Raw genomic sequence first — 14,227 nt, forward strand, 5'->3', positions numbered from 1 at the left:
GAGGTTTGTCTTCATCATTGGGACCTCAGTGGTGTTGGCGTTCAGCTCCATGCAGAGGAGAGGCGTAGGCCGCCTGCAGCTGCTGCAAAAGATCACGTGGAGGACTGTGGTCCTGCTGACGCTCGGCTTCTGCTTCCTCAACTACTCCCCGCGCGACGGACCACGTAGGTGCAAAATTAGCGTGTGCTCCTAATGGAACATGTACATCCTGTTTGCGGACAGGTTTGTTATTTACTTCAGTTCTGTGCTGGGAATATCATTCAAGCATAATAGCTCATCCACTCGCCACATAAATAATGTACCTGTTCCTTTGAAAAACAACACACTGCCAGTCAAGAATGTAGTCAAAAAAATTCTCTGATTCTGCAACAAAGCACCGGCAAGTGAGCGCCCCGTTTCTTTGTTCTGTCGTATTTGGATGTGGTGCACTAAAAGCATTGTCGTTTGTCAGGTTGACAAATATCTTATGAGATCTGAGGCTATGACTTGCGCTAAAAGCTGCAGAGGTACGTAAGGGATAAAGAGGAGAAAAGCAGGTAGACTCTGCTCATTTCATCGACCACCTGAGGTTTCACGGGCCACGCTTTCGCACATTAGCCAGATGCTAATGGTCTTTTTTTCCTGGGTGCATCTCTGTGTAACCAAGTTAACAAAAATATTGTTATTGTGTGTGTGTGTGTGTGTGTGTGTGTGTGTGTGTGTGTGTGTGTGTGTGTGTGTGTGTGTGTGTGTGTGTGGATTCCCAATCCAGCACCAAGGGACGCTTAACAGGGGAAGATTGACCAAAAACAAGCCGCGCTGTAATGGACGATTACAAAGAGATAGAATTACAGCCCTCAGCTTCATGCAGCTGCTCCTGCAGCTTCTCACAACAAGATGACTTTTACCATAAACTCAAGCTTCGACCTCGGTCTCCAAGGACACCCTTGGCTGTTTTGTGGCTTAGTTTGATCTAATCAGAGAATGCAGTCACATTATACGAGTGTGCGTCAATGTCAGACGAGGCAGAGGAACCTGCGATAACCATTGAAATTAACTCTGAGTCACCTCATATAAACATTAAACCATTTTGATTCTGTCCTTTGAGTACTTCAGGATTCATAAAAGCATGAAGCAAGCTTGTTGAGGAAGAAAAATCTGAAGTGTATAATTTCATCGGAATGTGACCTTCATGTTCATTAGACACTGGCTTGTAAAAAAAAAAAAAAAAAAAAAAGTTTCTATGAAAGCCACTAGAATGCTGTTAGCTAATTATCATTTGTTATTTTTTAATATCAGTGGACCAGCCAGAACACTCCTTCATTGTGTTAGCATCAGCACTATGTTGCAGTTTTAAATTGGACACCAATTTTTTTGTACAAAGTTTGGTGTCCAATTTACCGGGAACAGTAGTGTGCATGAAAATTTTACTTTACAACTAACTTGACTTGTTGACGAACAAATGTTCACCGAGTCATAATAAAACATTTGATGTGCTTCTCTCTAATTCCCGGCGTACATTCATAAAAGTTCAGTAATTGGAGTCATTTATTGCAAAAGCTGCTCAATATTTGGTTGCTAGGGAGGGCACCAAAATCAATTGGTTGACTGTAAATCAGCTACTTTTTGAAAGACTAACCGAGAGCTGTCTGTGATGTGCAACTGGACAGAAAACCAACAGCATCAGGAAATCACACAAGACGGCACTTCAAAAATAATACTATACTGTAAGAGCCGGGCGGGAGACACAAGTCACATGGCCTGACCCAAGTCAGATTCATGTTGCAATACTGTATTAGGACTTGAGACTTGCCCGGATAAAACTTCTGAAAGATTCAATTTGAATTTGACCTTGTCTTCATGAGACTGGACTTGACTTTGATTTGGAACACATGACTTAACAAGTCCTTCATGTTTACAGCTGAAAATAATTATTTTTGAAAGAAAAATACTATTGTCCACACACAAACAAACCTATACACAATGTGTTTTATACATTGCATATGTTTTGACTGTCAATATTTTCTCTCAATGTATTCCGTTGCATTGTTGTTATTTTATGTTAAATGTTTTGGACAGCTGCAGCGCTATATAAATCCAGATGTATTGTGTTGTTTAACTTGGCACCAGAAATGTTCCTGGAAGACAGAGAGAGTGAATTGTCTTGCGGGATAACCTGCACATTAACAAATGTGACATGAGCTAGCCGCGCTCCTTCTGAGATGTCCTACTCTTATTGGATGTGGCCTGATCGATGATTGGGATTTCATTGTTTTTCCGACACTTTTTTACAGCAAAGAGCTTTTCAATTAACTAATGTGTAGATTACCATCAATCTCTCACCCACGAGTCAATCTTATCCAACTTGATCTACGCAGCGCAAGAGATGATTTGAACCTGTGATTCGCTTTGCAACATTCGTATCCGGCATGCTGACATTCCCCACCGACTTGTGCTTTCCATCAGTCTTTTCCGGAATGTAGCGGGTGGGATGGTTGAAAAGATCCCAATACCAATATTATCAGTTTGCTGATTTATAAGATGCTGAGACGAGCAGAAACATCTTCAATTCAAGTGAGTTATGTGTGTATTGATGTATTCATCACTGAGAGACTTGCTTCATGTGTTGCAGTGTCCTGGTCGTGGCTCCGGATCCCAGGGGTACTGCAGCGTTTGGGCTTCACTTATTTTGTTTTGGCTCTACTGCAGATTCTGTGGGGACACAAAGAGAATCAACAAAAAGCAGTAAGCAGCTCCACATTGTTCTTGGCTGGCTTTTATTTGTAAAAGAAAAAAAAAAGCTATTCTTGGTACTTTATTCCTGGACAAAGTTCACATATTAAAATTCATTCAGTACCAGCCGTTTTCGGACCTTTTTTAAGTCTTGGGGGAAAAAAAAAAGGGAAATAATATATAAATAAGTACCTGGGATTGAATTGGTGGAGTCTGAAAGCACATATAAATATGTCTTTGGGAGTGAATGAGTTTTTTTATTTGAAAGACCGCATGAATATATAGCACGCAATATAGTTTATGTTTTTAAGGAAAATATACCCCGACCATCCCCATTTTTCAATACTTATAGTTTACCTGAACAAGGTTTCTTCAGGTAGATAAAACAGTTTTATTTTAAGGTGATTATGATCACTACAAGTTACAGTATGTTGTCTCTAATTTCATTACTCTCGATATTTGTGGGGTTATTCCTCGAATGGTTAATCATTGAAATATTGAACTGCTAAAAATATTCTAACCCCTAAGACACATGTTGGGCAATATTTAAAGGCTTTAATTTTAGTTTTTTATTTATTTTGCGGACTTCTTCATAGGTACATTCATACTGGGTTTATTAATTATGCTCACTGTTGAGCAAATCTGTCCAAACATATGCATGTTGTAATTTCATCTCTTCGATTGAGCAAAGGTAACAGCAAGCAGGACTCTTACTGTACCATAGTACTAACAGTACCAAAATTAAGGTTACCCGTCAGTAATTGAGGAGCAAACAATTAAGTTAAAATGTATAAACCATTTGTCTCACCAAAATGCATTATTTTTGTTTGGATTATTGTATTTCAATGTAATGGTATATGATTATAAAATCATAATGTTAAAAATGATCAAATTTTCATCATTATCATTCATTCTTTTTGCTGGTTGTTCCACTTGCCTCATTGGAAATGTGATATAAATTACCAAATATGATCCCTGGAATTAATGTCGAAAGGCACCATTTTCATAGGCAGGCGCACTAAACGAGGTCAAAGTTGTGGCGCAGGTGATGAAATGTAATTTTGGCAGATATGATCTAGGCGAAGGCAGACAGATTCTGCGCTCCGCTGATATGTGAGGTTGATGTCATCGTATTTCATTCAGAAATATGACATCAGCGGACATCAAACCCTCTGAATCATCTTAGAAATCAATTAATTGAATGCATTATTAGCCATCCATCCATTATCTGAGCCGCTTCACCTCATGATGGTCGTCGGCGTGCTGGAGCCTATCTCAGCCACCTTTGAGCAGGAGGCAGGATACACCCTGAACTGGTTGCCAGCCAATCGCAGGGCACACATTGACAAACAACCGTTCGTGCTCACAATCACATCTAGGGACAATTTTGAGTGTTCCATCAACCTGCCATGCATATTGTTGGGATGTGGGAGGAAACCGGGGTGGCACAGTGAACGACTAGTTAGCACATCTGCCTCACAGTGCCGAGATGCAGGGTTCGATTCCGGCTCTAGCCTTCCTGTGTGGAGTTTGCATCTTCTTCCCGTGCCTGTGTGGGTTTTCTCTGGGTACTCATTGTGCCGAGGTGTGAGTGTGAGCATAAATGGTTGTTCATCGATGGTATGCCAATCAGTTCAAGGTATACCCCGCCAACTGCCCGAAGACAGCTGGGATAGGCTCCAAACACAAACACGCAATCAGTGGTTGAAAGCGGTCTCCAAGCAACCATTTCATAATGGCCAACATTACATCATCCGCAAGTTCTTTACCATCGTACTTTGTGCGGGACGATCCCCAACACGAATTCCAAGTCTGTTATGCTTCTGCCATGTGGACCACATGCCTTACCTGCGTTGAATTTCAAAGGAATAAGGCTTCGTTTCACTCCTATGTGGAGTCTCACAACGGCGCAAACGCCCATTTCTAACTGTGCCATCCCAAAAACGCCAAATGATAGCCTGGACTTTGCACTAGATTTGCATGGGATACAAAAAATGGGGCCCCTAAATATGTGTACCGTAATTTTTCCTGTTGATAATCATTCAAGTTAATTTTGAAGAGTTTGTACCACAGGGTCACTGGTGGGCCCCCATCCAGGATGTGGTGTTGTACTGGCCCCAGTGGCTGACCATGATCATCTTGGAGACCTTGTGGCTCTGCATCACCTTCCTCCTGCCTGTACCCAACTGCCCCACGTATGTAAAGCCAAGCCTGCTCCCATGTCACTGAGTCAATCTACTGAATAATTCACTCATCTAATATGCTGAAGGTGTAAATTGCACAGAGCTCTCCATGATGGTGCAAGCTCTGTTTCTGGTTGTGGTGTATCACCAGTTAGTGTGCACCTTGTGTTGTTGGCGTTATGAAGTACGGTGATTTATGGGCTTGCGCTGAACGCTTCAGAGGATGTAATTAGACTATCTGGCTCTGTCATGTGCAATAAGAGGGGGAGAGGCAAAGGATCCATCTTCCTTGCTCGTAGCTCTGCTAAATGCTTCTTTTTGTGTGTTACTCCTACCACACACAATTACCAAACATTGTCTGTTTGAGCTATAATGTGTGCATGTGTGCATATTTGTATCCAGGCTGATAAATTATTTTCCACAGTCCTGTCAACAGCAATAAAAAATAGGTTTTTGTTTTCCCATATAAATTATAAGCTTGCATACATATTTATACATTTTCATTTCACACATTTAATTTCATTTCAAGCAATTAAATGTGATTTTTTTTTTAATAATGTTGGTGTCTGTTTTGCCATCAGAGGGTATCTGGGAGCTGGTGGAATCGGCGATAATGGCCTGTACCCCAACTGCACTGGGGGGGCAGCAGGATACATTGACAGGTGGATATTTGGTGATAACATGTACAGGTATCCCACTTGCAAAGTAAGTTTATTTGAATTTTTTTCAATTTCGTATTATTGGGGCAATTTAAAACAGCATGTGTGTGTGTGTGTGTGTGTGTGTGTGTGTGTGTGTGTGTGTGTGTGTGTGTGTGTGTGTGTGTGCGTGTGCGTGTGCGTGTGCGTGTGTGTGTGTGTGTTCTCCAGGAAATGTATCGCACTACTCAACCTTTTGACCCAGAGGGAATTCTTGGCACAATCAACTCCATTGTGATGGGATTTCTGGGAATGCAGGTGATTGGCATTGTGTGCATTATTTCATCACCTACATTTAAAACTAGTGACGACATTACTACAATTTGTGATTGGTTGCAGTCACTATTTTTAACTATCCGGGCTAAGATAACCAAATGCAAAACATCATAGTGTTTGTGCAGATTAGTGAAGCTGAAGATGTCCAACAAATGCACATTAGCAATTTGCTCAAAGCATACTTGTTTTGTTTATTTTCTTTAACTGGCTGGATGAATCAAATCAAATATTAGTCCACATTCATTAAAGACGTGAAAAATGTGTACTGGTTCTCTGTCATATAACTACCAAAATTAAAATGAAAAATATTGTCACGAAGAGCGGTGAGTCTTGAGGTGGGACGCTTTTGACATAGTCTGCTAGCAACTTTATTTAAACTGTGTCGTGGTGGGAATCTGCCATTCAAAATCCAACATTTCTCATTTCCCGATGGACTATTGAGACTGAGCACATCAGTCACTGAGTGTTAGATGACACGGCAGGTGTTCACCGGCCTCGTTTGTGTTGGCCCGTGCTAATGTCCTCGGCTGAAATGTATTCATCATCACCAAATTAAAGAGAAGGTGCAGATGTCTTACACGCCACATCTGGCCCAACGGGACGGGCGAAATGTGACCGCCGCATCAGGGACACCTCCCAGGCATATTTGGTTACTCAAGGTCAAATATATGAATATGAGGGGTGTTTCGGTTGCTTCCTTTCAAATGTATATTGAAATGACTTCTGGTATCTGCACTTGTCTTTTTTGCAGGCAGGGAAAATCATCATTTTCTACAAGGGGAAGAACATCCACATCCTGTGCAGGTTCCTCGTATGGGCCACCATTTTGGTAGGTCATCTGGAAGTTGTAACGCAACAACAAATGATGCCGTCTGCATGGCATACTCAAATAAGACCATACCCGTCTCATAGGTAAATGTTTTTTTTGCAAGGGTGCCTGGATGTTAGTCATCACTGTCAAAGTCATTCATTAGCAGGGCTTCGTGAGGACATGTGTGTGTGATCTCAGTACAATTCAACCTCATCCACATGCGGTGCGTTTCCGGGCAGACACGACGAGCCAGCGCCCCAGGGGCATATGTACTGTCTCTCATGAGTGGCCCATGTGTAGCTCTGGATTGTTATGTAAAACACAGGCCACAACATTAGGTACACAATAATACAAGAGTAGTATGAATATAAAATCTGCTTATTCACCCGAATTTATAGACACATTGTTAAATAAATAAAGCAGCATGATTATTATTATTTGATTTGCTTTTTCAAGGCATATTTTTTTTTACGTTGCTGACATAGAACTGTCCAGCGTCTGCTGGAGAGCAAGGTTGCTCACCTGCATGCTAAGTCTCTGCAAATATTTGCAGACCAAAGACATGGCAGTAATGATAAACTGGGAGAACAGAGACAGCTTAGCGTCATTAAAAAAACCTTTTCATCACATTGTAGCTTCTAGTTAATATTTGTTTTGGAGTTTCACTCCATTCTGGGTGGTCTCCAAACACAAAAGGGGCAAAAACAGCAAAGCTGGCCTCTGTTTCACTGTGAGTGGGAAAGTGTCCCACAGGGAAAGGCGAAGGTTATATGACATGGCCTGTTTTGCATCTCAAAACGTGCCGCCAGGCTGTTAGTCCACTCGAACCAGAGTGACAGTTGTCCGCATAGGAAGCATCACTCATCTTCCTTGCTCGTAGCTCTGCTAAATGCTTCTTTTTGTGTGTTACTCCTACCACACACAATTACCAAACATTGTCTGTTTGAGCTATCATGTGTGCATGTGTGCATATTTGTATCCAGGCTGATAAATTATTTTCCACAGTCCTGTCAACAGCAATAAAAAATAGGTTTTTGTTTTCCCATATAAATTATAAGCTTGCATACATATTTATACATTTTCATTTCACACATTTAATTTCATTTCAAGCAATTAAATGTGATTTTTTTTTAATAATGTTGGTGTCTGTTTTGCCATCAGAGGGTATCTGGGAGCTGGTGGAATCGGCGATAATGGCCTGTACCCCAACTGCACTGGGGGGGCAGCAGGATACATTGACAGGTGGATATTTGGTGATAACATGTACAGGTATCCCACTTGCAAAGTAAGTTTATTTGAATTTTTTTCAATTTCGTATTATTGTGTCAATGTGAAACTGTATGTGTGTGTGTGTGTGTGTGTGTGTGTGTGTGTGTGTGTGTGTGCGTGTGCGTGTGCGTGTGCGTGTGTGTGTGTGTGTTCTCCAGGAAATGTATCGCACTACTCAACCTTTTGACCCAGAGGGAATTCTTGGCACAATCAACTCCATTGTGATGGGATTTCTGGGAATGCAGGTGATTGGCATTGTGTGCATTATTTCATCACCTACATTTAAAACTAGTGACGACATTACTACAATTTGTGATTGGTTGCAGTCACTATTTTTAACTATCCGGGCTAAGATAACCAAATGCAAAACATCATAGTGTTTGTGCAGATTAGTGAAGCTGAAGATGTCCAACAAATGCACATTAGCAATTTGCTCAAAGCATACTTGTTTTGTTTATTTTCTTTAACTGGCTGGATGAATCAAATCAAATATTAGTCCACATTCATTAAAGACGTGAAAAATGTGTACTGGTTCTCTGTCATATAACTACCAAAATTAAAATGAAAAATATTGTCACGAAGAGCGGTGAGTCTTGAGGTGGGACGCTTTTGACATAGTCTGCTAGCAACTTTATTTAAACTGTGTCGTGGTGGGAATCTGCCATTCAAAATCCAACATTTCTCATTTCCCGATGGACTATTGAGACTGAGCACATCAGTCACTGAGTGTTAGATGACACGGCAGGTGTTCACCGGCCTCGTTTGTGTTGGCCCGTGCTAATGTCCTCGGCTGAAATGTATTCATCATCACCAAATTAAAGAGAAGGTGCAGATGTCTTACACGCCACATCTGGCCCAACGGGACGGGCGAAATGTGACCGCCGCATCAGGGACACCTCCCAGGCATATTTGGTTACTCAAGGTCAAATATATGAATATGAGGGGTGTTTCGGTTGCTTCCTTTCAAATGTATATTGAAATGACTTCTGGTATCTGCACTTGTCTTTTTTGCAGGCAGGGAAAATCATCATTTTCTACAAGGGGAAGAACATCCACATCCTGTGCAGGTTCCTCGTATGGGCCACCATTTTGGTAGGTCATCTGGAAGTTGTAACGCAACAACAAATGATGCCGTCTGCATGGCATACTCAAATAAGACCATACCCGTCTCATAGGTAAATGTTTTTTTTGCAAGGGTGCCTGGATGTTAGTCATCACTGTCAAAGTCATTCATTAGCAGGGCTTCGTGAGGACATGTGTGTGTGATCTCAGTACAATTCAACCTCATCCACATGCGGTGCGTTTCCGGGCAGACACGACGAGCCAGCGCCCCAGGGGCATATGTACTGTCTCTCATGAGTGGCCCATGTGTAGCTCTGGATTGTTATGTAAAACACAGGCCACAACATTAGGTACACAATAATACAAGAGTAGTATGAATATAAAATCTGCTTATTCACCCGAATTTATAGACACATTGTTAAATAAATAAAGCAGCATGATTATTATTATTTGATTTGCTTTTTCAAGGCATATTTTTTTTTACGTTGCTGACATAGAACTGTCCAGCGTCTGCTGGAGAGCAAGGTTGCTCACCTGCATGCTAAGTCTCTGCAAATATTTGCAGACCAAAGACATGGCAGTAATGATAAACTGGGAGAACAGAGACAGCTTAGCGTCATTAAAAAAACCTTTTCATCACATTGTAGCTTCTAGTTAATATTTGTTTTGGAGTTTCACTCCATTCTGGGTGGTCTCCAAACACAAAAGGGGCAAAAACAGCAAAGCTGGCCTCTGTTTCACTGTGAGTGGGAAAGTGTCCCACAGGGAAAGGCGAAGGTTATATGACATGGCCTGTTTTGCATCTCAAAACGTGCCGCCAGGCTGTTAGTCCACTCGAACCAGAGTGACAGTTGTCCGCATAGGAAGCATCACTGCGTTTGGCCGTTATTTTTCTAATCAGTGAGCTACTGCAGAGGTACAGTGTGTCGGTTTGAAAATGAGGTTAAGAGCAGCCCGCGCGCTATGTGGAGACAAACATCCTCAAGTGGCAGTCATGTGACTTGAAGTGATGATGGAGCTGCCTGGCCTGCCTGCATCGCTGCCTTTGAAATTCAACTGTGCTGTGGGAAGGCAAGAGGACATGTTGAGCAGGGGAAACAGACAAAAACACCGATTTTATTCATACGATGCTCAAAAAATTCTGCTTTTACAAACTTGCTCAACCCTTAAGCTGTGTCCCGTATTTGATGTACTGTAGACAAATGCAATGCTGTAATATAGGATACTGAACAAATTAATTAGAACAGCTGTCATAACAACGAGAGGAAACCATCCGGCATTATTAAGTGGAATTTCAAACTGATATCATGTTTTTATAACCTCGTTTACGTCAGCCACTGGGCTTCTCTGAGAATTGAGAAATGAATCAAGTATAACAATGCCAGTAAAGTGGGGTTCTTTATGATGAAATAATGTGCTTTACTACAGGTTTGTTTTGGTTTTTTTTTCCGGTGAAACACTGACTTCGAAAATTTGGGGATACACATGATTATATTTTTATTCTGTATACGTGCGTATTAACGATTCCTGAAACATGACAAATGATTTTGGGAATTAACAACAGGGTGGCATCAAATGAAATATAGTGAAATGGATATCTTTCTGACAGCGTCAATCAAAACGTGTGTGCCGTTGTGTGTGTGTGTGTGTGTGTCATTGTTTGTGTTTGATTGTCTGGAAAATATTTTTTAAATGGCGGAAAATATCCATTGTTTTTAATCTTAAATAATGGCTCTCTAAAGAAAATGGACTTATAACAGTGAACACTGTTTATGGTACTTTGGTTTGATCAGTTCAAAAAAATAGACGGCAGAATTCCGTGCAACATGTACAGCGAGAAGAAAATTCCATACTCTAAATAGTCAATTTGCTTTTGGTGTCATATCTGCAAATTCTTTTTGCCATACATGAAAAGCATCTGAAATTGCGTCCTGAAAATTTGTCATCATTAAATTCTCTGTCCACATGATGTCTCCCGGTGGTGAATATTTCCGACCTTTTATTAATGTAGCGTGTTGACTGGAGGGAAGTGAGGCGGATTAAATCCATTTAGTTTCTCCCCCCGTGGCACCAAGTGATAAAGTAACACATAACGAGATTAATAAACATTTGACTTTTATGATTCCCCGCACAACCGCGGTGGACCAGTTAATGATGCGGATGCTACTCGACATCATGATGTTGGCAGTGCGTTGCAGCGTTTATTGATGGAGAGATGCAGTGATCCAGGCAAACAAACCAACGTCGCGATGGAAATAGTTTGCTGTCGTTCGTTCACAGTTTTAGCAACCCGCTCTTAAAACGAACCACTATTGTGTGGAGAAAGGAAGCAAAGATGTTTTAGACATTAGCAGGTCACCGTGTTCATTCTTGCAGGAGGCCAACCGCAAGACCGCGATACTTTTCCATAAAAACCACAAAGCGCAAACCCGCTTTCCATCACGGCAGGCTTGTGTCTGATTCCTGTGGCAGATTGTTATGCGGGGGCAGCCGAATTGCTGCTTCCCCCCCCCACCCCCAAAAAAGGAGGAAGAACAACAAGAAGCCATGTTAATTAAATCCCAACGATCAGGCTCCAGAAGTGTGAGATTGAAATTGAGCGATTGGCCCACATACCAGCCTCGTCCCACATCCTGCAGCCTGGAGAGCCTGGAGGCTGAATTCAGTCCCGACGAGGCTATTTCCACTCCATCGATTCTGTCATCTAAACATGGATGATGGATATCCACCCGACAAGCCCTGATTCTGATCTCTACCCCCGCTTGCTTTCTCCCCGGCGTGTAAAATGTTTCTTCAAATATCTAAATCATATCTAAATGGGAACCGATTAGACCCGCTTGGGCTTTTATTGATGCCAAATTTATTTGATCGTACTTTTTATGTATGGAGTGTATGAGGTCAACTGGACATTGAATGGATTCTCTGCTCGTGTCTGACACTGTCAATCTCTTTTTGAAGAAACATCACCGGAGAGGTGATCAAACGGTTGTGTTTTCGGTTCCATCTGTGTGACGAAATTGATCTCGATCCTCTCATCTGCTGGATTTGCCTGATTCTGTTGCCTGGTGTTTTAGTTGCCCCGTGCATCTCACTTGATTCCTCTTCATCGATTTGAAATCTGTTTCATTTCCCTCCTTAGGGAATCTCGGCAGCCGTCCTTTCAAAGTGCACGCGAGACGAAGGATTTATACCTGTCAATAAAAACCTTTGGTAAGTGCTTCCTGACCCACTACATCCAGCTACTTTTCTTCACAAAGGAAAGGATGTGTTTTCCAAACGGCACAAATCACAGCTACTAAAACACGGGTTTCGTTACCTCTAATGACAGCCTGGACTGTAAATAATTGGCAGAAGTGTGAGGTGGAGTGCCATATGCATCCTCCTAACATGATCCCTCTTCCTTTCCGAGCTGCAAAATCGGGACCCCCCCCTATCCTTCTCACCCCCTCCGGCAATCTTGGCAGAAGCGCTCGCTCCGTAGTTTCACTGCCACGGAATGGAAGCGGGATCTGGGAAAAGCATCAACGTAACCGCAGTGCTGCCTGTTCCCAAACGATCATGTGACTGGTGGAGGAAAAAGACGAAAGCACAGCATCTCGGGTCATGTATTGTTTTGATGGTCTCAAGTGCGCTGTACATCCTAATAAAAATGAAAGAAGCCCCCCCCCGGCCCCCCCAGTCCGAGCGCAGGCCTAAATCCCATTTTAAGGCTGTGGGATGACCTAATGAAGGCTGCGTCCTTGAAATCCGAGAGCGCGGGAGGAGGGAAAAGTGAGTAGTCAAGATAGATCACGTCAAGATGTACTCGGCTGCCAGACTCCCACCCAAAAAGATTGAATGCAGTCATTAAGTCACAGTTGTGTCATGTATATATTCATACAGTGGACCCTTAAAAGTCAAACGTCATATGGCTTATCCTGTTCCGAGGAGCTCGAGCCTGTCCGAGCCAAATGCGGACGACAACTAAGTTGAATCTGAATGTCAACTGCCTGCTCACTTCTACCGGTCTCACTTTTTTTACAGCAAGAAAAATGGAATTTGTTTCAACAGGGGCGTGTCCACTTTGTGAAGCCGCTGCACTTGCTCACACACTGACTGCTCTATGACTGCATTTGTTTCACTTCACCACATCATCTTTCGTATGATGGGCACTTCTTAATGTTGCAGGAGGAAGAATGCCGTTTTCATCTGTGATGTGTAAGCAAATTCTTCCTGATGTTCCATAGGGGCCCCCACCCCCTCCGTAAAGCTGTGCTCATCCCTCGCCATTACCTGCCTGGGCTTTTATAGGCAGTTCATCATGCACAGGTTATTGAGCTCTTGAGTACGAGTCCCTGCCGGGATGTCGAGCAGTAATTAACTCCCAGCCAAGAGTCCTTTTTGGCCCCACTTCAGCTGAGATTAAAAAAAAGGAAAAAAAAAGCCATCTCAGAGATTCTGGGAGGCAGCCACTTTGCATTAGATGATATTGCATCAAACATTCTTGCACTTAGGAACAGACGGGACATGGCTGGCTGGCTGGCAAGAGGCCTGAGCCAAGGATCCACTACTTCTGCTTTAGACATTAAATAGACAAACGTATTTGGGTATTGAGGTGTCCGTTGCAGCCACTGTATTTGCAAGACACATCTTGGGATGCATTATCGGTGATATGAGCTGGGGTCCTCCTGTTTTGGGTCTCGCAACATCAACAAACACTCACCCAGGTGACCCGGCCAAGGTTGATCGATGTCCCTAATGTCCAATCAGTTGAAGGCTGCAAATCAAACGAGAAGAAATCATTTGTCCCCTTTGGAGCAATAAAATCTTCCAGTCTTCTTGGAAGACATTCGACGCGATATCCATCCATCCAGAACATTTGTCATCATCTCTTTTCTAAATTTCAGTTTCGCTTCATCCCAAAGGTGTTTCATTGGATGAAGGTCAAGTTTTTGCTCCTCAACTGTTGACGCAGCTGTTTTATCCAACCGCAGACTGAGTTCTGACTTTTCTTATGCAGTATAGTCATTTTTTAACCCCGTTCACACCATTCTGCTAAAATGCACGTTGCCGTCGTCGTAACATGTTGTTGTGGTCTTTTCCGTCAGGTCATTGTCCTACGTGACGTGTATGGGCTGTCTCTCCTTCTTGTTGCTGGCGGGCATGTACGTTATCACGGATGTTATGGGCTGGTGGGGCGGACAACCGTTCATATATCCAGGTAATGATCGTGGCCC

At 42.5% G+C, this 14,227-nt stretch overlaps 1 protein-coding gene across 1 annotated transcript in view; it reads left to right on the forward strand.

Annotated features, from left to right (window-relative positions):
* LOC109523168 (heparan-alpha-glucosaminide N-acetyltransferase) overlaps positions 1-14,227 on the forward strand; it is a 29,927-nt gene that overhangs the window by 15,039 nt on the left and 661 nt on the right. Inside the window, exons 10-17 of the mRNA XM_019882133.1 lie at positions 4-164; positions 2,612-2,724; positions 4,786-4,907; positions 5,477-5,600; positions 5,765-5,851; positions 6,621-6,698; positions 12,151-12,221; positions 14,099-14,211. Of these exons, the coding sequence (XP_019737692.1) occupies positions 4-164; positions 2,612-2,724; positions 4,786-4,907; positions 5,477-5,600; positions 5,765-5,851; positions 6,621-6,698; positions 12,151-12,221; positions 14,099-14,211 (869 nt within the window). The remainder of the gene's footprint in view (positions 1-3; positions 165-2,611; positions 2,725-4,785; positions 4,908-5,476; positions 5,601-5,764; positions 5,852-6,620; positions 6,699-12,150; positions 12,222-14,098; positions 14,212-14,227) is intronic.

This window comes from Hippocampus comes, unplaced genomic scaffold (assembly GCF_001891065.2).
Source record: "Hippocampus comes isolate QL1 unplaced genomic scaffold, H_comes_QL1_v1.1 scaffold36, whole genome shotgun sequence".
NCBI lineage: Eukaryota > Metazoa > Chordata > Actinopteri > Syngnathiformes > Syngnathidae > Hippocampus > Hippocampus comes.